Source organism: Nerophis ophidion, linkage group LG02, assembly GCF_033978795.1.
Source record: "Nerophis ophidion isolate RoL-2023_Sa linkage group LG02, RoL_Noph_v1.0, whole genome shotgun sequence".
NCBI classification, from domain to species: domain Eukaryota; kingdom Metazoa; phylum Chordata; class Actinopteri; order Syngnathiformes; family Syngnathidae; genus Nerophis; species Nerophis ophidion.
In genome coordinates this window covers 47,725,718-47,749,575 of record NC_084612.1, presented here as the reverse complement: position 1 = coordinate 47,749,575, position 23,858 = coordinate 47,725,718, and the positions used below count along the sequence as shown (strand labels likewise).

General features: G+C 41.1%; 1 protein-coding gene across 3 annotated transcripts in view; it reads left to right on the top strand.

The window, feature by feature from the left end:
• The first annotated feature begins 2,894 nt into the window (after positions 1 to 2,894).
• LOC133541823 (immunoglobulin-like and fibronectin type III domain-containing protein 1) overlaps positions 2,895 to 23,858 on the top strand; it is a 76,850-nt gene continuing 55,886 nt past the window's right edge. For all 3 annotated transcript variants that reach the window (XM_061885460.1, XM_061885470.1, XM_061885453.1), the window contains exons 1-2: positions 2,895 to 3,035; positions 17,098 to 17,166. In XM_061885460.1, the coding sequence (XP_061741444.1) occupies positions 17,118 to 17,166 (49 nt within the window). In that variant the 5' untranslated portion in view covers positions 2,895 to 3,035; positions 17,098 to 17,117. The remainder of the gene's footprint in view (positions 3,036 to 17,097; positions 17,167 to 23,858) is intronic.

Genomic DNA, 23,858 nt, shown 5'->3' with positions numbered 1-23,858 from the left:
CTTTTTTACCTTTTAAATTCCTTCCTCTTCTTTCCTGGCAATTTAAATCAATGTTCAATTATTTTAATTTTTTTTTATTGCAAAGAATATTAAACATATTTTAATTTATTTCTTCATTTTAGCTTCTGTTTTTTCAACAAAGAATATTTGTGAAATATTTCTTCAAACTTATTATGATTTAAATTCAACAAAATTATTATGGCAAATCTAGAACATCTGTAGAATCAAATTTAAATCTTATTTCAAAGTCTTTTGAATTTCTTTTGAAATGTTTGTTCTGGGAAATCTAGAAAAAAATTATGATTTGTCTTTTTTAGAAAAATAGCTTGGTCCAATTTGTTATATATTCTAACAAAGTGCAGATTGGATTTTAACCTATTTACAAAATGTCATCAAAATTCTAAAATTCATCTTAATCAGGAAAAATTACTAATGATGTTCCATAAATTATTTTTAAATGTTTTTCAAAAAGATTCGAATTAGCTAGTTTTTCTCTTCATTTTTTTCGGTTGAATTTTGAATTTTAAAGGGTCGAAATTGAAGATAAACTATGTTTCAAAATTTAATTGTAATGTTTTTCGTGTTTTAAACCGTTCAATTAAGTGTTTTTTTCCATAATTTATTCTCTGCAAAAAACCTTCTGTAAAAGGAAAAAAAATTTACGGCGGAATGACAGACAGAAATACCCATTTTTTTTTTAGACATATATATATTTTTATTAAAGGTAAATTGAGCAAATTGGCTATTTCTGGCAATTTGTTTAAGTGTGTATCAAACTGGTAGGCCTTCGCATTAATCAGTACCCAAGAAGTAGCTCTTGGTTTCAAAAAGGTTGGTGACCCCTGGTCTAAGTCTTAGGCTATGTGGAGGGGTGTGTGGCCTGCCGCAGAACAGGGTGTGCCAGGACCGGCCTCGAAACCAGCGACAGGTGCGTAGATGGTCAGGTGGGTCTTGTCATCTAATCACCTGTCACCTTTATTAGCAGCAGCCGGATGGGACACGTTGTTGGAGCTGGAGGGAGCGGGAGAGAGAGAGAGAGAGAGAGAGAGAGAGAGAGAGAGAGAGAGAGAGAGAGAGAGAGAGAGAGAGAGAGAGAGAGAGAGACAGAAAGAGAGAGACCCAAACTGAGGAAAACATTTGCTGGAAAGCAGAACACTCACACCTTGTGAGAAAGACAAAAACAGTGTTGTAAACCTGATCCGGGCTCTGGTGGCAATGTTTCGTGGTCCGGGGAACCCACAGGAGGGCAACTTCCACAGTCTTAGTCTTAGTCTATGTCTTAGTCCAAGTCCAAGACTTAGACAAAGTCTTATTCTTTGTCCAAGTCTTAGTCCAAGTCTTAGTCCAAGTCTTAGTCTAAACCCTAATCTCAGTCTAAATCTAAGTATTAGTCTAACTCTACGTCTTAGTCTTTTTCTAAGTATAAGTCAAAGTATTAGGCTAAGTCTAAGTATAAGTCTTTGCCTATGTCTTAGTCTTTGTCTTAATTTAAGTCTAAGTCTTAATATAGGTCTTAACCGAAATCGTAGTCTAAGTCTTAGTCTAAATCGATGTCTTAGTCTAGGTTTTAGTATAAATCTTAATCTAAATCTAAATCTTAATCTAAGTCTAAGAATTAGTCTAAATCTTAATCCAAGTGTAAATCTTAGTCTAAGTATTAGTCTAAGTCAAAGGCTTGGTCTAAATCTAGTCTGAGTCTAAGTCGTATTCCAATTTCTACTCTAAATCTTAATCTTAATCTAAATCATAATCTAAATCTTAGTATAAGTCTTAGTCAAAGTCTGAATCTAAATCTTAGTCCAGGTTTAAGTCTTGATATAAGTATTATTAGTCTAAGTCTAAGTTAAAATCTTAGTCTAAGTATTAGTTTAAGTCTGAATCAAAGTCTTAGCCTTGGTCTAAATTTTGTTTAAGTCTAAGTCTTAGCTTTAGCCTACGTCTTTGTTTAGTCTAAGTCTAAATTTAAGTCTTAGTCCGAGTCTTAGTCTTGGGCTAAGTCTAAGTATTAGACTTAGTCTTAGTCTATGTGGAGGGGTGCGTGGCCTGCGGGCCTGCCACGGAACAACGTGTGCCAGGACCGGCCTCGAAGACAGCAACAGGTGCGTAGATGGTCCTGGTGGGCCTTGTCATCTAATCACCCGTCGCTTTTATTAGCAGCAGCCGGTATGAGACACGTGTTTGGAGCTTGAGAGAGAGCGAGACCCGAACTGAGGAAGATATTTGCTGGAAAGCAGAACTCTAGTCTAAGTCTTAATCCAAGTACAAGTCGAAGTCTTAGTCTATGTCTTAATCTAAGTCTAAATATTAGTCTAAGTCTTGGTTAAAGTATTAGTGTACGTCTTAGTCTAGGTCTTATTCTTAGTCTAAGTCTTAGTTTTATCCTAAGCCTTAGTTAAGTCTAAGTCTTAATCTAAGTTTTAGTCTAAATCTTGGTCCAAGTCCTAGTCTAATTCTTAGTTCAGGTCCAAATCTGAGTCTTGAACTCAGACTAAAACTTGGACTCAGACTATGTCCAAGTCTAAGTCTTAGTACAGGTCTAAGTCTTAATCTAATTCTAAGTATTAGTCTATGTCTTAATCTTAGTCTTAGACTAAGTCTAAAGCTAAGTCTAAGTATGGATATTTTTCTTAGTCTGATCTTAAATCTAAATCTTAGTCCTAGTCCAAGTCCCAGTCTAAATCTTAATCTTAATCTATTTCTTAGTGTAAATCTGAGTCTTAGTCTAAGTCACATTCATTAAAACATTCATTAAATATGTATAAGTTTGTTCTCCACAGTCAAACAAGTGTTCCCCTTTTTTTGCACGACCTTGTCCAGTTGTGTAGGACGACCTTTCCACAGGACGTGTTTAACCTGCTCTTTAACCCCCTTGCCCCGCCCACCCAGCCCACCCGGCCCTCCCAAGGTCTGTGGAGCAAAGAGGAAAAAGCCCACAGAGCTGCTGGTGTTGGCAGAGAGCGGAGCATCCAGGATCTGAACTATCGACTCCCCCGACCCACCAGACGTCTGCAGTGAGAGGAGAAGGCTGAGAGCAGGTCGGTGGTCTTCACATGTTGGACTTTGGCTGGGCGACACCAACTAAGCGTGCCTGTGAGGAGAATGAGAAAGGTTTTTGTCTGCCGGAAAGAAATTCTTGAAAATGGGCACATTTCCACACCATCGTTTGGACCAGGGGTGTCAAAGTTAAGGTCCCAGAGGCCCGTCAAGTAAAGTCAAGTCATAAAAATTGGAGTACCACAGTCCATAGCGGATCAACCTAATAGTGTGATAGTCCAGTCCATACTGGATCTAACATAAGAGTGAAATCCAGTCCATAGTGGATCTATAAGAATAGTGTGAGAGTCCAGTCCATAGTTGGTCTAACGTAATAGTGAGAGTCCAGTCCATAGTGGATCTAATATAATATTGTGAGAGTCCAGTCCATAGTGGATCTAACATAATAGTGTGAGAGTCCAGTCCATAGTGGATCTAACATAATAGTAAGAGAGTCCAGTCCATAGTGGATCTAACATAACAGTGTAAGAGTCCAGTCCATAGTGGATCTAACATAATATTGTGAGAGTCCAGTCCATAATGGATCTAACATAAAAGTAAGAGTCCAGTCCATAGTGGATCTTACATAATATTGTAAGAGTCTAGTCCATAGTGGATCTAACATAATAGTAAGAGTCCAGTCCATGGTGGATCTTATATAGTACTGTGAGAGCCCAGTCCATTGTGGTTTTAACATAATAGTGAGAGTCCAGTCCATAGTGGATCTAATATGATATTGTGAGAGTCCAGTCCATAGTGGATCTAACATAATAGTAAGAGTCCAGTCCATAGTGGATCTAACATAATATTGTAAGAGTCCAGTTCATAGTGGATCTAACATAATAGTGAGAGTCCAGTCCATGGTGGATCTTATATAGTACTGTGAGAGTCCAGTCCATTGTGGATCTAACATAATCAAGAGAGTCCAGTCGATAGTGGATCTAATATAATATTGTGAGAGTCCAGTCCATAGTGGATCTAACATAATATTGTGAGAGTCAAGTCCATAATGGATCTAATAGTGTGTTGCTGTCATGCAGATGTATAAAGTGTGTTGCGTCATGCAGAAGTATAAAGTGTGTTAATTTCATACAGAAGTATATAAAGTGTGCTGTTGTCATGCAGAAGTATTACGTGTGGTGTTGTCATGCAGAAGTATAAAGTGTGTTGCTGTCATTTAGAGGTATAAAGTGTGTGGCGGTCATGGAGAAGTATAACGTGTGTTGCTGTCATGCAGAAGTATAAAGTGTGTTGCTGTCATGCAGAAGTATAACGTGTGTTGCGGTCCTGCAGAAATATTAAGGGTTTTGCTGTCATGAAGAAGAAAGAAGTGTGATGCGGTTATGCAGAAGTTTGAATTATCTTTGTGCAGAAGTATAAATTGTGTTTCTGTCATGCTGAAGTATAAAGTGTGTTGCTGTCATGTAGAAGTATAAACTGTGTGGCGGTCATGGAGAAGTATAAAGTGTGTTGCTGTCATGCAGAAGCATTAAGTGTGTTGCTGTCATTCAGAAGTATAAAGTGTGTTGCGGTAATGCAGAAGTATAAAGTGTGTTGCTGTCATGCAGAAGAAAGAAGTGTGATTCTGTAATGCAGAAGTATAAAGTAAGTTGCGGTCATGCAGAAGTTTAAATTATGTTGCTGTCATGCAGAAGTATAAATTGTTTTTCTGTCCTGCTGAAGTGTAAAGTGCGTTGTGATCATGCCTTAGTATAAAGTGTGTTTCTGTCATGCAAAAGTATTAAGTGTGTTGCGGTCATGCAGAACTATAAAGTGTGCTGCCGTCATAAAGAAGTATAAATTGTGTTTCTGTCATGCTGAAGAGTAAAGTGCGTTGTGATCATGCCTTAGTATAAAGTGTGTTTCTGTCATGCAAAAGTATTAAGTGTGTTGCGGTCATGCAGAAGTATAAAGTTTGTTGCTGTCCAGCAGAAGTATAAAGTGTGTTGCGGTCATGCAGAAGTATACAGTGTGTTGCGGTCATGCAGAAGTATAACAAGTGTTGCTTTCATGCAGACGTATAAAGTGTGTTGTCGTCATGCAGAAGTATAAAGTGTGTTGCTGTCATGCAGATGTATAAAGTGTGTTGTTGTCATGCAGAAATATAATGTGTGTTGCTGTCATGTAGAAGGAAAAAAGTGTGTTGCGGTCCGGCAGAAGTATAAAGTGTGTTGCTGTCATGTAGACGTTTAAAGTGTTTTGCTGTCAAGCAGAAGTACAAAGTGTGTTGCGGTCTTGCAGAAGATCAATTGTGTTAAGGTCATGCAGAAGTATAAAGTGTGTTGCTGTCATGCAGACGTATAAGGTGTGTTGTGGTCACGCAGAAGTATACATTTTGTTTTTGTCAAGCAGAAGTATAAAATGTTTTGCTTTCATGCAGATGTGTAAAGTGTGTTGATGTCATGCAGAATTATAAAGTGCGTCGTTGTCATACAGAAGTAGAAAATGTGTTGCGATCACGCATTAATATAAAGTGTGTTGCTGTCATGCGGAAGTATAAAGTGTGTTGCGGTCACGCATAAGTATAAAGTGTGTTAATGTTATGCAGAAATATAAATTGTGTTGCGGTCCTGCAGAAATATAAAGTGTGTTGCTGTCATGCAGAAGTATAAAGTGTGTTTTTGTCACGCCGAAGTAAAAAGTGTGTTGCTGTCATGCAGAAGCATAACGTGTGTTGCTGTCATGCAGAAATATAAGGTGTGTTGTGGTCACGAAGAAGTATAAATTGTCCTGCTGTCATGAAGATGTAAAAAGTGTGTTGCTAGCAAGAAGAAGTATACAGTGTTTTGCTGTCATGCAGAACTATAAGGTGTGTTCCTGTCATGCAAAAAATGTAAAGTGTGTTGCTGTCATTCAGAAGTATAAAGTGCGTTGCTGTCATGCAGAAGTATAACGTGTGTTACTGTCACCCAGAATTATAAAGTGTGTTGTGTCACACAGAAGTATAAAGTGCCTTAATGTCATGCAGCTGTATAAAGTTTTTTACGGTCATGCAGAAGTATAAAGTGTGTTGTCATGCAGATGTATAAAGAGTATTGCGGTCATGCAGAAGTATAAAGTGTGTTGCGGTTGTGTAAAGTATACATTGTGTTACTGTCATGCAAAAGAATAGAGTGTGTTGCTATCATGCGGAAATATAAATTGTGTTGCTGTCATGTGGAAGTATAAAGTGTGTTACTGTCATGTAGAAGTATAAAGTGTGTTAATGTTATGCAGAAGTATAAAGTGTGTTGCTGTCATGCAGAAGGATAAAGTGTGTTGCGGTCAAGCAGAAGTATAAAGTATGTTGCGGTCATGCAAAAGTATAAAGTGTGTTGCTGACATGCAGAAATATAAAGTGTGTTGCTGTCACGCAGAATTATAAAGTGTGTTGTGTCACACAGAAGTATAAAGTGCATAATGTCATGCAGATGTATAAAGTTTGTTACGGTAATGCAGAAGTATAAAGTGTGTTGTCATGCAGAAGTATAAAGAGTGTTGCGGTCACGCTTAAGTATAAATTGTGTTAATGTTATGCAGAAGTATAAAGTGTGTTGCGGTCCTGCAGAAACGGTCATGCAGAAGTATAAAGTGCGTTGCGGTCATGCCGAAGTATAACAAATGTTGCTTTCATGCAGACGTATAAAGTGTGTTGCTGTCATGCAGAAATATAAAGTTTGTGGTTGATATGCACAAGTATAATGTGTGTTGCTGCCATACAAAAGTATAAAGTGTGTTGCAGTCATGCAGAAGTATAAATTCTGTTGCGATCACGCATTTGTATAAAGTGTGTTGTTGTCATTCTCAAGTGTAAAGTGTGATGCATTCATGCAGAAGTATAAAGTGTGTTGCAGTCACGCTTAAGTATAAAGTGTGTTGCTGTCATTCTGAAGTGTAAAGCGTGGTGCATTCATGCGGAAGTATAAAGTGTGTTGCGGTCACGCTTAAGTATAAATTGTGTTAATGTTATGCAGAAGTATAAAGTGTGTTGCGGTCCTGCAGAAACGGTCATGCAAAAGTATAAAGTGTGTTGCGGTCATGCCGAAGTATAACAAGTGTTATTTCATGCAGACGTATAAAGTGTGTTGCTGTCATGCAGAAGTATAAAGTGTGTTGCTGTCACACAGAAGTTAAAAGTGTGTTGCTGTCATGTAGAAGTATAAAATGTGTTGCTGTCACGCTGAATTATAAAGTGTGTTGTGTCACACAGAAGTATAAAGTGCATTAATGTCATGCAGATATATAAAGTGTGTTGCGGTCATGCAGACGTATAAATTGTGTTGTTGTTATGCAAAGTATTCAGTGTGTTGCTGTTATGCGGAAGTATAGAGTGTGTTGCTATCATGCGGAATTAAAATTGTGTTGCTGTCACGTGGAAGTATAAAGTTTGTTACTCTCATGTAGAAGTATAAAGTGTGTTAATGTTTTGCAGAAGTATAAAGTGTGTTGCTGTCATGCAGAAGGATAAAGTGTGTTGCGGTCTTGGAGAAGTATAAAGTATGTTGCAGTCATGCAGAAGTATAAAGTGTGTTGCTTGCATGCAGAAATATAAAGTGTGTTGCTGTCATGCAGTAGTATAAAGTGTGTTGCTGTCTTGCAGAAGTATAAAGTGTGGGGCTGTCATGCAGCAATATAAAATTTGTTGTTGACATGCACAAGTATAAAGTGTTTTGCTGTCATACAGAAGTATAAAATGTGTTGCGGTCATGCAGAAGTGTAAAATGTGTTGCAGTCACGCTAAGTATTAAGTGTGTTGCTGTCATGCAGAAGTATAAAGTGTGTTGCTGTCATACAGATGTATAAAGTGTGTTGCAATCATGCATTAGTATAAAGTGTGTTGCTGTCATGCAGAAGTATAAAAGTGTTGCGGTCATGCAGATAAATAAAGTGTGTTGCAGTCATGCAGACGTATAAATTGTGTTGTTTTTATGCAAAGTATTCAGTGTGTTGCTGTTATGCAGAAGTATAGAGTGTGTTGCTATCATGCGGAATTATAAATTGCGTTGCTGTCACGTGGAAGTATAAAGTTTGTTACTCTCATGTAGAAGTATAAAGTGTGTTAATGTTTTGCAGAAGTATAAAGTGTGTTGCTGTCATGCAGAAGGATAAAGTGTGTTGCGGTCTTGGAGAAGTATAAAGTATGTTGCGGTCATGCAGAAGTATAAAGTGTGTTGCTTGCAAGCAGAAATATAAAGTGTGTTGCTGTCATGCAGTAGTATAAAGTGTGTTGCTGTCTTGCAGAAGTATAAAGTGTGGGGCTGTCATGCAGCAATATAAAGTTTGTTGTTGACATGCACAAGTATAAAGTGTGTTGCTGTCATGCAGAAGTATAAAGTGTGTTGCGGTCATGCAGAAGTGTAAAATGTGTTGCAGTCACGCATAAGTATTAAGTGTGTTGCTGTCATGCAGAAGTATAAAGTGTGTTGCTGTCATACAGAAGTATAAAGTGTGTTGCGATCGTGCATTAGTATAAAGTGTGTTGCTGTTATGCAGAAGTATAAAAGTGTTGCGGTCTTGCAGAAGTATAAAGTGTGTTGCTGTCATGAAGAAGTAAAAAGTGTGTTGCTGTCATGCAAAAATATATAGTGTGTTGCTGTCATGCAGAAGTATAAAGTGTGTTGCCCTCATGCAGAATTATAAAGTGTTCTGCTATCATGCAGAAGTATAAAGTGTGTTGAGGTCATGCAGATGTATTAAGTGTGTTGTCATGCAGAAGTATAAAGTGTGTTGTAATCACGCAGAAGTATAAAGTGTGTTGCGGTCACGCAGAATTGTTAAGTGTAGTGCTGTCATGCAGAAGTATGAAAGTGTTGCGGTCATTCAGAAGTATAAAGTGTTTTGCGGTCACGCAGAAGTATAAAGTGTGTTGCCGTCAAACAGGAAAGCAGTTCCCTCCCATGAGTAACAGAAACGGTCCCGCACTCAATCGACCAAACCTGGAAATCCAGTGGGAAGGTAAAAAACGGCCATTGGTGAATTACTCCACGGCCCGAGGTCTTTTCAACAGGCCAGCTTCCGTACGAGGCGAGGAACATGGCGTGAAACATTTGAGAAGCCGCAGATGTGGGCGTCAGGCGTCGGCGGTCAGAGCAACACGCACCAGGTGGTTGCATCGGCCGCAACTTGTCACGGAAGTCCAGCGCCAAGGCTTGGAAATATCCCCCACTTATTTGTCGGCTCCTACGCAGCGTCCAGCGCGGCCTTTGGGCAATGTGGAGACTTCTATTCTCATCTGCTGCACGTGGCCTGTCCTAAAAGTGGCTTCTGCTTCTCAGGGGATCTACACCAGAGTTTTTCAACAGATGATGTTATTTCACCTAATTGGGTTGAAAATATTTTTTTGCACACAAGTAATTCAATTCCGTAAATAATGTGTTGTTGTTGAGTGTCGGTGCAGTCTAGAGCTTGTCAGGATAAACGGGAGGCAGGGTGAAGGGTAAAAATGTGTCTAATGCTTAAACCAAAAATAAAGAAAAGGCTTTAAAGCTTGGGAAGGCTATGCAGAACGAAACTAAAACTGGACTGGCTGCAAAGTTAACAAAATAAAAGTTGCTGGACGACAGCAAAGACTTAAGCGTGTGGAGCACAGAGCGCCCACAAAGTACATGATAATAAAAAATGCCCACACAAAGAAGGATAAAAATGACTTAAATAGTCTTGATACCTAAAACAAAGCAGGTGTGAGGAATATCGCTCAAAGGAAGACATGGAATTGCTACAGGAAAATACCAACAAAAGGCAAAAAAAACACAAAAATAGGAGTGTAAGACAATAACTAAAACACTACACACAGGAAAACAACAAAAAACTTCAGATAATTCGGGACTAGAACTATGGTAGAACGTGTTTTCTTTCTTCTGTGTATTGTATTGGATATTAGTTTAGCTATTTTTAACTATTTATTTACACATTTTTAAAATATATTGGAATTGTTTTGTCTCTGTTTTTTTTCCATTTACTCTCATCAACGCATATGATAACATAAAAAATAAAGTTAGGAAGGAAAAAGAGAATCAATTACCTTCTTCCTTTTTTCTAACCATAATTTTTTTTTGAAACAATATCTTATCTAGGGATGCACGACGATGAGAAAACGAGGAGGAAAAAAGTGAAACAAATATTAAAAATATGTAAAAAAAAAAAAAAGAATGATATGTACATAAAGAAAGAATTTATAATTAAAGTCTGCTTCTTCCTAGTCCTGAACAAAACTAAGTTATTATTCCCCGTAATTGTTGTGGATTCAAAAGGACTATAATATGTACATCTACTAGGATGTTGTTAAACAATATTATTAATTCCTGGACAAATAAATCAAATATGAAAGGAGCTTCTGGCAATAGTTTGGTTGTAAAGAGTAGGTGTGTTTCATGTGAAGAGGCGCACTGCCAAGCCACCACTTGCAGCTGATTGTTTGGACTTCCAGTGAGGAAGACAAACGCATATTTAAAATATGTCTGCACATTTGGACAAGTCAAAATAAATCACCCTACAGTGAGTAGCCTTGTATTTTCCCAGGATGCATTGCAGGGATGCATTCGCCACACCTGACAGAATGTGGCAAATTATGCGCAAAAAACGGACAATATAAACAAATCCAAGCTTTATTCAAGTGCAAAGCAGAAAAAAAACATTACAATGAGGGCTGTTTTTTATAAAAAGCAGATCAATGGTTAAACTCTCCCCATCCACTTCGTCCAGCTCTTCCCGGGGGATCCCGAAGCGTTCCCAGGCCAGCCGAGAGACATAGTCTACCAAACGTGTCCTGGGTCTTTCCCGTGGCCTCCTACCGGTCAAACGTGCCCTAAACACCTCCCTGAGGAGGCATTCAGGTGGCATCCTGACCGGATGCCCGAACCACCTCATCTGTCTCCTCTCCGTGTGGAGGAGCAGTGGCTTTGCTTTGAGTTCCTTTCGGATGACAGAGCTTCTCACCCTATTTCTAAAGGAGAGCCCCGCAAACCGGCAAAGGAAACTCAATTCGGCCGTTTATACCAGTGATCTTGTTCTTTCGGTCATAACCCAAAGCTCATGACCATAGGTAAATTGAGAGCTTTGCCTTCCGGTTCAGCTCCTTCTTCACCACAACGGATCGATACAGCGTCCGCATTACTGAAGACGTCGCACCGAGCCGCCTGTCGATCTCACAACCCACTCTTCCCTCACTCGTGAACAAGACTCCTAGGTACTTGAACTCCTCCACTTGGGGCAGGGTCTTCTTCCCAACACGGAGATGGCACTCCACCCTTTTCGGGCGAGAACCATAGACTCGGACTTGGAGGTGCTAATTCTCATCCCGGTCGCTTCACACTCGGCTCCGAACAGATCCAGTGAGAGCTGAAGATCCTGGCCAGGTGAATCAATCAATCAATCAATGTTTACTTATATAGCCCTAAATCACTAGTGTCTCAAAGGGCTGCACAAACCACCACGACATCCTCGGTAGGCCCACATAAGGGCAAGGAAAACTCACACCCAGTGGGACATTGGTGACAATAATGACCCAGTGGGACGTCGGTGACAATGATGACTATGAGAACCTTAGAGAGGAGGAAAGCAATGGATGTCGAGCGGGTCTAACATGATACTGTGAAAGTTCAATCCACAATGGATACAACACAGTCGCGGGAGTCCAGTCCAAAGAGGATCCAAGACACAGCAGCGAGAGTCCCGTTCACAGCGGAGCCAGCAGGAAACCATCCCAAGCGTAGGCGGACCAGCAGCGCAGAGATGTCCCCAGCCGATACACAGGCGAGCAGTACATGGCCACCGGATCGGACCGGACCCCCTCCACACGGGAGAGTGGGACATAGAAGAAAAAGAAAAGAAACGGCAGATCAACTGGTCTAAAAAGGGAGTCTATTTAAAGGCTAGAGTATACAAATGAGTTTTAAGGTGAGACTTAAATGCTTCTACTGAGGTGGCATCGCGAACTGTTACCGGGAGGGTATTCCAGAGTACTGGAGCCCGAACGGAAAATGCTCTATAGCCCGCAGACTTTTTTTGGGCTTTGGGAATCACTAATAAGCCGGAATCCTTTGAACGCAGATTTCTTGCCGGGACATATGGTACAATACAATCGGCAAGATAAGATGGAGCTAGACCGTGTAGTATTTTATACGTAAGTAGTAAAACCTTAAAGTCACATCTTAAGTGCACAGGAAGCCAGTGCAGGTGAGCCAGTACAGGCGTAATGTGATCAAACTTTCTTGTTCTTGTCAAAAGTCTAGCAGCCGCATTTTGTACCAACTGTAATCTTTTAATGCTAGACATGGGGAGACCCGAAAATAATACGTTACAGTAGTCGAGGCGAGACGTAACAAACGCATGGATAATGATCTCAGCGTCTTTAGTGGACAGAATGGAGCGAATTTTAGCGATGTTACGGAGATGAAAGAAGGCCGTTTTAGTAACGCTTTTAATGTGTGCCTCAAAGGAGAGAGTTGGGTCGAAGATAATACCCAGATTCTTTACCGTGTCGCCTTGTTTAATTGTTTGGTTGTCAAATGTTAGAGTTGTATTATTAAATAGAGTTCGGTGTCTAGCAGGACCGATAATCAGCATTTCCGTTTTTTTGGCGTTGAGTTGCAAAAAGTTAGCGGACATCCATTGTTTAATTTCATTAAGACACGCCTCCAGCTGACTACAATCCGGCGTGTTGGTCAGCTTTAGGGGCATGTAGAGTTGGGTGTCATCAGCATAACAGTGAAAGCTAACACCGTATTTGCGTATGATGTCACCTAGCGGCAGCATGTAGATGCTGAAGAGTGCAGGGCCAAGGACCGAACCCTGGGGAACTCCACACGTTACCTTAACGTAGTCCGAGGTCACATTGTTATGGGAGACACACTGCATCCTATCAGTAAGATAAGAGTTAAACCAAGACAGGGCTAAGTCTGACATACCAATTCGTGTTTTGATACGTTCTAATAAAATATTATGATCGACGGTATCGAAAGCAGCGCTAAGATCGAGGAGCAGCAACATAGATGACGCATCAGAATCCATCGTTAGCAATAGATCATTAGTCATTTTTGCGAGGGCTGTCTCCGTCGAGTGATTTGCCCTGAAACCGGATTGAAAGGTTTCACATAGATTGTTAGACGCTAAGTGTTCATTTAACTGCTCCGCAACAATTTTTTCAAGGATTTTTGAAATAAAGGGAAGGTGAGACACCGGTCGGTAATTTACCATGAGGTCAGGATCGAGGTTAGGTCTTTTAAGAAGAGGATGAATAACCGCTTTTTTGAATGCTAGGGGAACAGTGCCCGAGGAGAGTGATAAGTTTATAATATTTAGCACTGATGGACCTAATAATACAAAGAGTTCCTTGATCAGTTTCCCAGGAAGAGGGTCAAGTAAACATGTTGTCTGTTTTATTCCCTTAACACGTTGTAACAATTCCTCTAATGTTATTTCCTCAAAACGAGAGAAACTATTTTGGAGGGCAGTATCCGCCGTATATGCAATCGTGTCAGTGTTAATAGAACCCCGTTGTAGCTGGGACGCATTGTCTTTAATCTCCTTTCTAATGACTTCAATTTTCTTACTAAAGAATTGCATAAAGTCATCAGCTGAGTGGGTTAAGCTACTGGAAGGAGTCCCTTGTTGGGTTAGCGATGCTACCGTACTAAACAAAAATTTAGGATCGTTTTTATTACGGTGGATGAGATTTGAGTAATATTTAGCTTTAGCTAAGGTAAGCATGCGTTTATAAGTTATTAAACCATCAGGACCACATCAACTGCAAAAAGCAGAGACCTAATCCTGCAGCCACCAAACTGGATACCCTCAACGCCCAGACTGCGCCTAGAAATTCTGGCAGAGTCCAACCCTCACTGGAAGAGTGTCCGACTTACTGCCGGCAATGCTTACCAAGCTCTGACACTGATTGTACAGGGAGCGGACTGCCACATTCAGACAGTCCGATACCCCATACTCTCTGAGCACTCCCCACAAGACTTAAAAGCAGAGCGTTGGTCAAACTCTCGTCAAGTGTGAACCCCAAAAATGTGAGAAGAACAATTTATTTTCCCAGCAGGTTTAAAGGGGTCTTGAGCGTCAATGCCCAAAGCCCAATAAGGATGTTGTTAAAGCATATTATGTATTCCTTAGCAAATAAATCAAATAGGAAAAGAGCTTCTGGCAAAAAATCGGATGTAAAGAGTAGGTGTATTTCATGTATTTCATATCATTTTTTTCTGGGTGAATGCTTGATTTATATTATTCAACAGTAAAAACTACATGCAGTATATGTCATTGAAACAATTTAATGTGGTGATAGTGTCATACAATTTTTAGTATATATTTAAAATTATTATTTCAAGGTGAATGCTTGATTTACACAATTGGCATATCGCTCTAATTGGACATAAATATGATATTTGTAGTTATTCCGACTCTCTAAATTGTATTGTTTCCATTGACTATTTTTTCTATCACCAAATATTTTGATTCAGTCAAGGTAATGCTGCATCAAAATCAATTATTGTATTAATTATGCATCGTTACGTATTTGCTAAATATTGCAATTATTGTGTTTTCCATTAAAAAATGTTTTTGTACGATACCAAGGGCATAAAAATGTAAAAAACAATATTATTCAACAGAAAAACTACACATGTCGTTAAAACCATTTAATGTGGTGAAACTGTCATGCAATTATTAGTATATTTCATTTTATTATTTTAAGGTGAATGCTTGATTTATACAATTGACCTATTGCTCTAATTGGACGTAAATATGATATTTATAGTTATTCCTACTCTCTAAATCATATTGTTACCATTGACTATTTTATCTATGACCACATATTTTTGAACCGGTCAATAAACTCTCAGCTCATAAAGTAATGCTGCCTCAAAATGTTATAATTGTATTAATAATGCATTGTCACGTATTTGCTAAATATTGCAATTTTTGTGGTGTCCCTTACAAACATTGTTTTGGTTTGATACTGATGGCATAAAAACGTAATAAAAATATTATTAAACAGTAAAAATTACACATTTGTTTTTAAAACCATTTAAAGTGGTGAAAGTGTCGTACAATTGTTATTATATTTCGTGTTAATAGTTCAGAGTGAGTGCTTGATATACACAATTGGCATATCATGCCAATTGGACGTAAATATGATATTTGCAATTATTCCTACTCTCGAAATTATTCTGTTACCATTGACTATTTAATCTATAACCACATATGTTTGATTCAGTTAAAAAAAACCTCTCAGCTTCTAAAGTAATGCTGCATCAAAATCAGTAATTTGATTGATTATGGATCGTCACATATTTGCTGATTATGAAAATGTTTGTGTTTTCTCATTGTTTTTGTGCGATACTAATAGCATAAAAAAGTAATACAAATATTTTTAAACAGTAAAATATGTTTTTAAAACCATTTAATGTGGACAAAATATAATAACATTATTATTATATTGTATATTCATTTTTCAGGGTGAATACTTGATTACATAATTGGCATATCGATGTAATTGGACATTAATATCATATTCGTGTTATTCCAACTCTTAAATCATTGTGTTACCATTGACTCTTTTATCTATAACCACATATTTTGTTTCAGTTAAAGTAACGATGCATCAAATTCAATAATTTTATTAATTTTGCATCGTCACGTATTTGCAAAATATCAAATTTTTTGTGTTTTCCCATTCAAAAAAATGTTTATGTACGATACCGATGGCATAAAAACATAATAAAATATTATCAAACAGTAAAAAATACACATACTGTATGTTGTCAAGTGACATGCAATTATTATTATGGGTTCAATCCCGGGCTCGGGATCTTTCTGTTGGAGTTTGCATGTCCTCCCCGTGACTGCGTGGGTTCCCTCTGGGTTCTCCGGCTTCCTCCCACCTCCAAAAACATGCACCTGGGGATAGGTTGATTGGCAACACTAAATTGGCCCTAGTGTGTGAATGTGAGTGTGAATGTTGTCTGTGTTGGCCCTGTGATGAGGGGGCGACTTGTCCAGGGTGTACTCCGCCTTCCGCTCGATTGTAGCTGAAATAGGCGCCAGCGACCCCAAAGGCAATAAGCAGTAGGAAATGGATGGATGGATTTCAGAGTGAATGCTTCGGTCACATATTTTGCATATCGCCCTAATTGGACGTAAATATGATATTTGCAATTATTCCTACTCTCGAAATTATTTTGTTACCACTGACTATTTTTTCTAAAACCACATATTTTTAATTCAGTTAATAAAATCTCAGGTTTTAAAGTATTGCTGCATCAAAATCAAACATTTGATTAATTTTGGATTGCCACATAATTGCTAAATTTGTTTTTGTTTTTTCATTGTTTTTCTGCGATACCAATAGCTTAACAACGTAATAAAAAATATCTTTAAACAGTAAAAAATAAACATATGTTGTTAAAACCATTTAATGTGGTGAAAGTATAATAACATTATTATTATATTTAATATCATTATTTCAGGCTTAATGTTTGATTACATAATTGGCATATCGCTCTAGTTGGACGTAAGAATGATATTTGTAGTTATTCCTACTCTTTAAAAAATGTTGTTACCATTGGCTATTTTATCTATAACCACATATTGTGATTCAGTCAAAGTAAATGCTATATCGAAATCAGTAATTGTATTAATTATACATTGTCACATATTTGCTAAATATTGCACTTTTTGTGGTTTTCCATTAAAATATGTTTTTGTTTGATACTAGCGGCATTAAAGCATAATCAAAATATTGTTAAACAGTAAGAAGTACACATATGTTGTCAAGTGTTGTTTCATATTCCTATTTCAGACTGAATGCTTGGGTTACATATATCGCTCTAATTGGACGTAAATCTGATATTTGTATTCAGAGGTGTTGAAAATGTTGCAACATGAAGCCTGAAGATGGTTTATTTAAGTCCCTACAAGTGTGCACATCCCTGACTCGGGGAATCCAGGGAGAGTCCAAGTCCCGCCTGGCGTAACACGACTCTTGTCAGCGGCCGGCGCCCTCTGCTGGCTGCACAGAGGAACTGCAGCAAAAATCATGGCTTGGTTACGTTGTGACTGACGAGACTCCTTGTCTTCTGCTGACAGAACCTTCTGGAGACATCAAGATGTGGAAAAAGTCCAAGGCCAGCGATCAGACGGGCATCAGGCAGACCGGTAAGTGCCTTCCCCAAGTGGGGAGGGTAACTTTACTTTTTTCTCATTCCTGGTTTTAGTAATCGATAGCGGTCCTCAATGTTTGGCATTTTAGTGTGTGTTGATAAATAGTCCTTCTTTTGAATTAAACAATCTCATTTCTTGGCCGAACATTTAAAAATGAGCTGATTGTGATAACTTTCATCCATTATTTTACTTTTGTTGCCGTAGGAAATGGCAGAATCCGCTCTCAGTGCTGCTGGAGTGGTGGCCATACGAACATGTTGTATCATGGTTATTGTGAGCAACATTAGCAGAGTATTATGATTGCAGTATTGCTCAAAAAGTACAGATACACACTGGAACCCTTGGATTGTTTACATAACAATATATATATATATATATATATACTACTATATATATATATATATATATATACTCCTCTCTGAGCTGCTACCTTACCGTGGTAGAGGAGTTTGCGTGTCCCAATGATCCTAGGAGCTATGTTGTCTGGGGGTTTTCATGCCCCCTGGTAGGGTCTCCCAAGACAAACAGGTCCTAGGTGAGTGATCAGACAAAGAGCAGCTCAAAGACTTCTATGGAATTACAACGAAATGAACCCAGATTTCCCTCGCCCGGACGTGGGTCACCGGGGCCCCGCTCTGGAGCCAGGCCCGGAGTTGGGGCACGATGGCGAGCGCCTGGTGGTCGGGCCTGTTCCCATGGGGCCCGGCCGGGCACAGCCCGAAGAGGCAACGTGGGTCATCCCTCCAATGGGCTCACCACTCATAGGAGGGGCCATAGAGGTCGGGTGCATTGTGAGCTGGGCGGCAGCCGAAGGCAGGGCACTTGGCGGTCCGATCCTCGGCTACAGAAGCTAGCTCTTGGGACGTGGAACGTCACCTCACTGGGGGGGAAGGAGCCTGAGCTAGTGCGCGAGGTAGAGAAGTTCCGGCTGGATATAGTCGGACTCACCTCGACGCACAGCAAGGGCTCTGGAACCAGTTCTCTCGAGAGGGACTGGACCCTCTTCCACTCTGTCGTTGCCGGCAGTGAGAGGCGACGGGCTGGGGTGGCAATTCTGGTTGCCCCCCGGCTCAAAGCCTGTACGTTTGAGTTCAACCCAGTGGACGAGAGGGTAGCTTCCCTTCGCCTTCGGGTGGGGGGACGGATCCTGACTGTTGTTTGTGCTTACGCACCAAACAGCAGTTCAGAATACCCACCCTTTTTGGGTACACTCGAGGGAGTACTGGAAAGTGCTCCTCCGGGTGATTCCCTTGTCCTACTGGGAGACTTCAACGCTCATGTTGGCAACGACAGTGAAACCTGGAGAGGCGTGATTGGGAAGAATGGTCGCCCGGATCTAAACCCGAGTGGTGTTTTGTTATTGGACTTTTGTGCTCGTCACAGTTTGTCGATAACAAACACCATGTTCAAACATAAGGGTGTCCATATGTGCACTTGGCACCAGGACACCCTAGGCCGCAGTTCCATGATCGACTTTGTAGTTGTGTCATCGGATTTGCGGCCTTATGTTTTGGACACTCGGGTGAAGAGAGGGGCGGAGCTTTCTACCGATCACCACCTGGTGGTGAGTTGGCTGCGATGGTGGGGGAGGATGCCGGACAGACCTGGCAGGCCCAAGCGCATTGTGAGGGTCTGCTGGGAACGTCTGGCAGAGTCTCCTGTCAGAGAGAGTTTCAATTCACACCTCCGGGAGAACTTTGAACATGTCACGAGGGAGGTGCGGGACATTGAGTCCGAGTGGACCATGTTCCGAACCTCTATTGTCGAGGCGGCTGATTGGAGCTGTGGCCGCAAGGTTGTTGGTGCCTGTCGTGGCGGTAATCCCAGAACCCGTTGGTGGACACCAGCAGTGAGGGATGCCGTCAAGCTGAAGAAGGAGTCCTATCGGGTTCTTTTGGCTCATAGGACTCCGGAGGCAGTGGACGGGTACCGACGGGCCAAGCGGTGTGCAGCTTTAGCGGTCGCGGAGGCAAAAACTCGGACATGGGAAGAGTTCGGGGAAGCCATGGAAAACGACTTCCGGACGGCTTCGAAGCGATTCTGGACCACCATACGGCGCCTCAGGAAGGGGAAGCAGTGCACTATCAACACCGTGTATGGTGCGGATGGTGTTCTGCTGACTTCGACTGCGGATGTTGTGGATCGGTGGAGGGAATACTTCGAAGACCTCCTCAATCCCACCAACACGTCTTTCTTTGAGGAAGCGGTGCCTGGGGAATCTGTAGTGGACTCTCCTATTTCTGGGGCTGAGGTCGCTGAGGTAGTTAAAAAGCTCCTCGGCGGCAAGGCCCCGGGGGTGGATGAGATCCGCCCGGAGTTCCTTAAGGCTCTGGATGCTGTGGGGCTGTCTTGGTTGACAAGACTCTGCAGCATCGCGTGGACATCGGGGGCGGTACCTCTGGATTGGCAGACCGGGGTGGTGGTCCCTCTCTTTAAGAAGGGGGACCGGAGGGTGTGTTCCAACTATCGTGGGATCACACTCCTCAGCCTTCCCGGTAAGGTTTATTCAGGTGTACTGGAGAGGAGGCTTCGCCGGATAGTCGAACCTCGGATTCAGGAGGAACAGTGTGGTTTTCGTCCTGGTCGAGGAACTGTGGACCAGCTCTATACTCTCGGCAGGGTTCTTGAGGGTGCATGGGAGTTTGCCCAACCAGTCTACATGTGCTTTGTGGACTTGGAGAAGGCATTCGACCGTGTCCCTCGGGAAGTCCTGTGGGGAGTGCTCAGAGAGTATGGGGTATCGGAATGTCTTATTGTGGCAGTCCGCTCCCTGTATGATCAGTGTCAGAGCTTGGTCCGCATTGCTGGCAGTAAGTCGGACACGTTTCCAGTGAAGGTTGGACTCCGCCAAGGCTGTCCTTTGTCACCGATTCTGTTCATAACTTTTATGGACAGAATTTCTAGGCGCAGTCAAGGCGTTGAGGGGTTCCGGTTTGGTGGCCACGGGATTAGGTCTCTGCTTTTTGCAGATGATGTAGTCCTGATGGCTTCATCTGGCCGGGATCTTCAGCTCTCACTGGATCGGTTCGCAGCCGAGTGTGAAGCGACCGGAATGAGAATCAGCACCTCCAAGTCCGAGTCCATGGTTCTCGCCCGGAAAAGGGTGGAGTGCCATCTCCGGGTTGGGGAGGAGACCCTGCCCCAAGTGGAGGAGTTCAAGTACCTAGGAGTCTTGTTCACGAGTGGGGGAAGAGTGGATCGTGAGATTGACAGGCGGATCGGTGCGCCGTCTTCAGTAATGCGGACGTTGTATCGATCCGTTGTGGTGAAGAAGGAGCTGAGCCGGAAGGCAAAGCTCTCAATTTACCGGTCGATCTACGTTCCCATCCTCACCTATGGTCATGAGCTTTGGGTCATGACCGAAAGGATAAGATCACGGGTACAAGCGGCCGAAATGAGTTTCCTCCGCCGGGTGGCGGGGCTCTCCCTTAGAGATAGGGTGAGAAGCTCTGCCATCCGGGAGGAGCTCAACGTAAAGCCGCTGCTCCTCCACATCGAGAGGAGCCAGATGAGGTGGTTCGGGCATCTGGTCAGGATGCCACCCGAACGCCTCCCTAGGGATGTGTTTAGGGCACGTCCAGCTGGTAGGAGGCCACGGGGAAGACCCAGGACACGTTGGAAAGACTATGTCTCCCGGCTGGCCTGGGAACGCCTCGGGATCCCCCGGGAAGAGCTAGACGAAGTGGCTGCTGCCCCCGCGACCCGACCTCGGATAAGCGGAAGATGATGGATGGATGGATGGATGGATATATATATATATATATATATATATATATATATATATATATATATATATATATATATATACACCCCCCGTGACCCCGAAAGGGAATAAGCGGTAGAAAATGGATGGATGGATGGATATATATATATATATATATTATAAATAATAATAATTGTATGAATGTTTCAAACATTCACACATAGTATTGGTATTCTACACCAAAATTCATGTATTAATTATTCAACTTCAACTTTTTCTTCTTCTCCAGATTCAAACCGTTCTAACTTCAAACTGTTGAGCCCATTCAGGAATCACAGACTTTCCTTTGAAAAATTCCCCAAAATCTCAGATTTCCCAGAATTCCAGGTTTTCCCAGACATTTTTCCCATTCAAACTTGCACCATTTCCACATTTTTCAACCCATTCAAACCATTCCACCTTCAACACATTTGACTATTCTGGGAATTCAAACTCCCCCTTTTCCCGAGTTCCAAAAAATTCCAGGGTTTTCCAGAATTCCTGCTTTTCCAAAGCCCTATTTGCACCCTTTTTTTCTGGGGACTACTTCTTCCACATTTTTTTTATCCACTTCAACCGTCCCACCGTCAAAATATTCCTCTTAATCAGGACAAAACAAAAAGTTGTTTTTTTAACTGGAAAAATTCCCGGTTTTCCTGAAATTCCAGGAATTCCCTAATGACATTTTTCAATTCAACATAATACTCCTTCAACATATCTCTACCGATTTGAAAAATTCCAACACCAACCATTTCAACTCATTCAGAACATTCAATTTTTTTTTTACCATTTTCAAAAAAATTCCCGCTTTTCCGAAATTTGTTGAAAATTCCCAATTGAAATCAAGGGGAACTTCTTCAAAGTTCCACAACTCACACATTATAAATCTAATTAAAACTGTTCCAACTTCAAAATATTCAGCCTGTTTGGGGAATGTGTGCTCTACTTCAACAATTCTAAAAACAAATTCCAGGATTTCAGTTCAACTTCAGCATTGGAGCTTTCACATATAATTCCTTCAGGAATTGCCTCATCTAGTTCACTGCTAGTAATTATTTTATCCGTTTTATTAGACAAACTTTTATGGTTAGTTTTTTAGCACTTTATTTTTTTTTTTATAAAATAATATGTTATATTTGTTTTTATTATTTCTGGAGGAAATTCTCCTTTTTGGTTGTCCTACTCTGTTTAGCAGTCCTTGAACGCATTAAACCACCTTTGTCTGGTTTCTCTCGGATCCTTCAACGCAACTCGTAGGCTCAATGTTCAAATGTTATCTCAGACAATATTGTGTTTATATACGTTTAGATCCAGGCATTTACTATGTCGGTTCCAAATGTTGTTTTCATGTTAGCATTCAAGCTAGCCGTATCGTCAACGTGCAGTTATCGATCACGGTTGTTTCGATCTTTTTAATCCGAAACGTTCATGTTTGCCGTCTGTAGTTTTGTCATTCTCACCATTTATCGCTACATCCCTAGTTGGAGACTCTGAGTTTGCGACTGGACGTGAGGTCACCCTGCATCCAGGTACTGTAATACGGCACCGTTGGACTTTACGCAAATTGGCATACTTGCCAACCCTCCCGATTTTCCCGGGAGAATTTCTGTGCCCCCCCTCGAAATTTTCCCCCATTGTCCCGAATTTCTCCTGGTTTCCACCTAAAGAACAATATTGGGGGCGTGCCTTTAAGGCACTGCCTTTAGCGTCCTGTTTCATCTGAAACCTTCACCCCTTAAGTGTCGTCAAGTCCGCTTTAGCTTCATACAAACATCGCACTGGCTAAGTCACATAACATCTAGGTTTTTTTTACACACACAAATGAATGCAACGCATACTTGGTCAACAGCCAAACAGGTCACACGGAAGGTGGCCGTACAAACAACTTTAACACTGTTACAAATATGCGCCACACTGTCAACCCAAAACAAACAAGAATGACAAACACATTTTGGGAGAACATCTGCACCGTAACACAACATAAACACAACAGAACAAATACCTAGAACCCCTTGCAACACTTATTCTTATTAGATGTTACAATATACACCCCCGCTACCCGTCCCCAACCCCGCCCACCTCAAACACCCGTCCCCATCTCCCGAATTCGGAGGTCTCAAGTTTGGCAAGTATGCGATTCAGTGCCAGGTAGAACCGCCGAGATTGAGAAGCAGACTCGGTGCCCATCCCTAGTCAACTGTGTGAGCAGAAAAAACACCAAAGAGCTAACTTGCGGTATCTTTTTTGAAGAAAGAGCAGGTTTTTTTTTTTTTTTGGTACTACAAATAATCTTTTTCCCACAATTTCACAGACTTGACGAGGACTAAGGCTCAACAAGTTGTCAACATGACGCAAACATTTGTATCTTCATTCCGTGTTGTTTTGAAGGACGGTGATGTGTATTTCCGGTTTTGTCATCCCCGTCTGGACAGAAGGGCAACATGGCAGTGCGGCTGGATCAAAAGAGACATCGGAAACGCTTTACTAAATCACAAATTTCTTCTTTTTTTTTTTTTTTTTTACAAGCAAGCGTCATTATACAGGACTGCCTTACCTGGAGGAGGTCAAGTCTAAAAAATGAGGCACTCCTAACTTGGATGATCCTAACCACAGTCTTATATTCCTTCTTTCTTTGTCTGTGTGTGTGTTATTTCAGGAGAATACAACCTGGAGGTGTTTGTGTGTAAGTGGCAGGGAAGACAACAGATGTATACCATAACTTGTAGAATGACATTAAGATAATCATGGAGTCTCTCCTCCAGGATAGAGCTATCACTTTTGAATTCCGAAGCCTCGCTTATTTGCCTCTTCTCGTGAAAGAGTTAACCTACAAACCCTGTTTCATTATGAGTTGGGAAATTGTGTGAGATGTAAATATAAATGGAATACAATGATTTGCAAATCCTTTTCAACCCATATTCAATTGAATGCTCTATAAAGACAA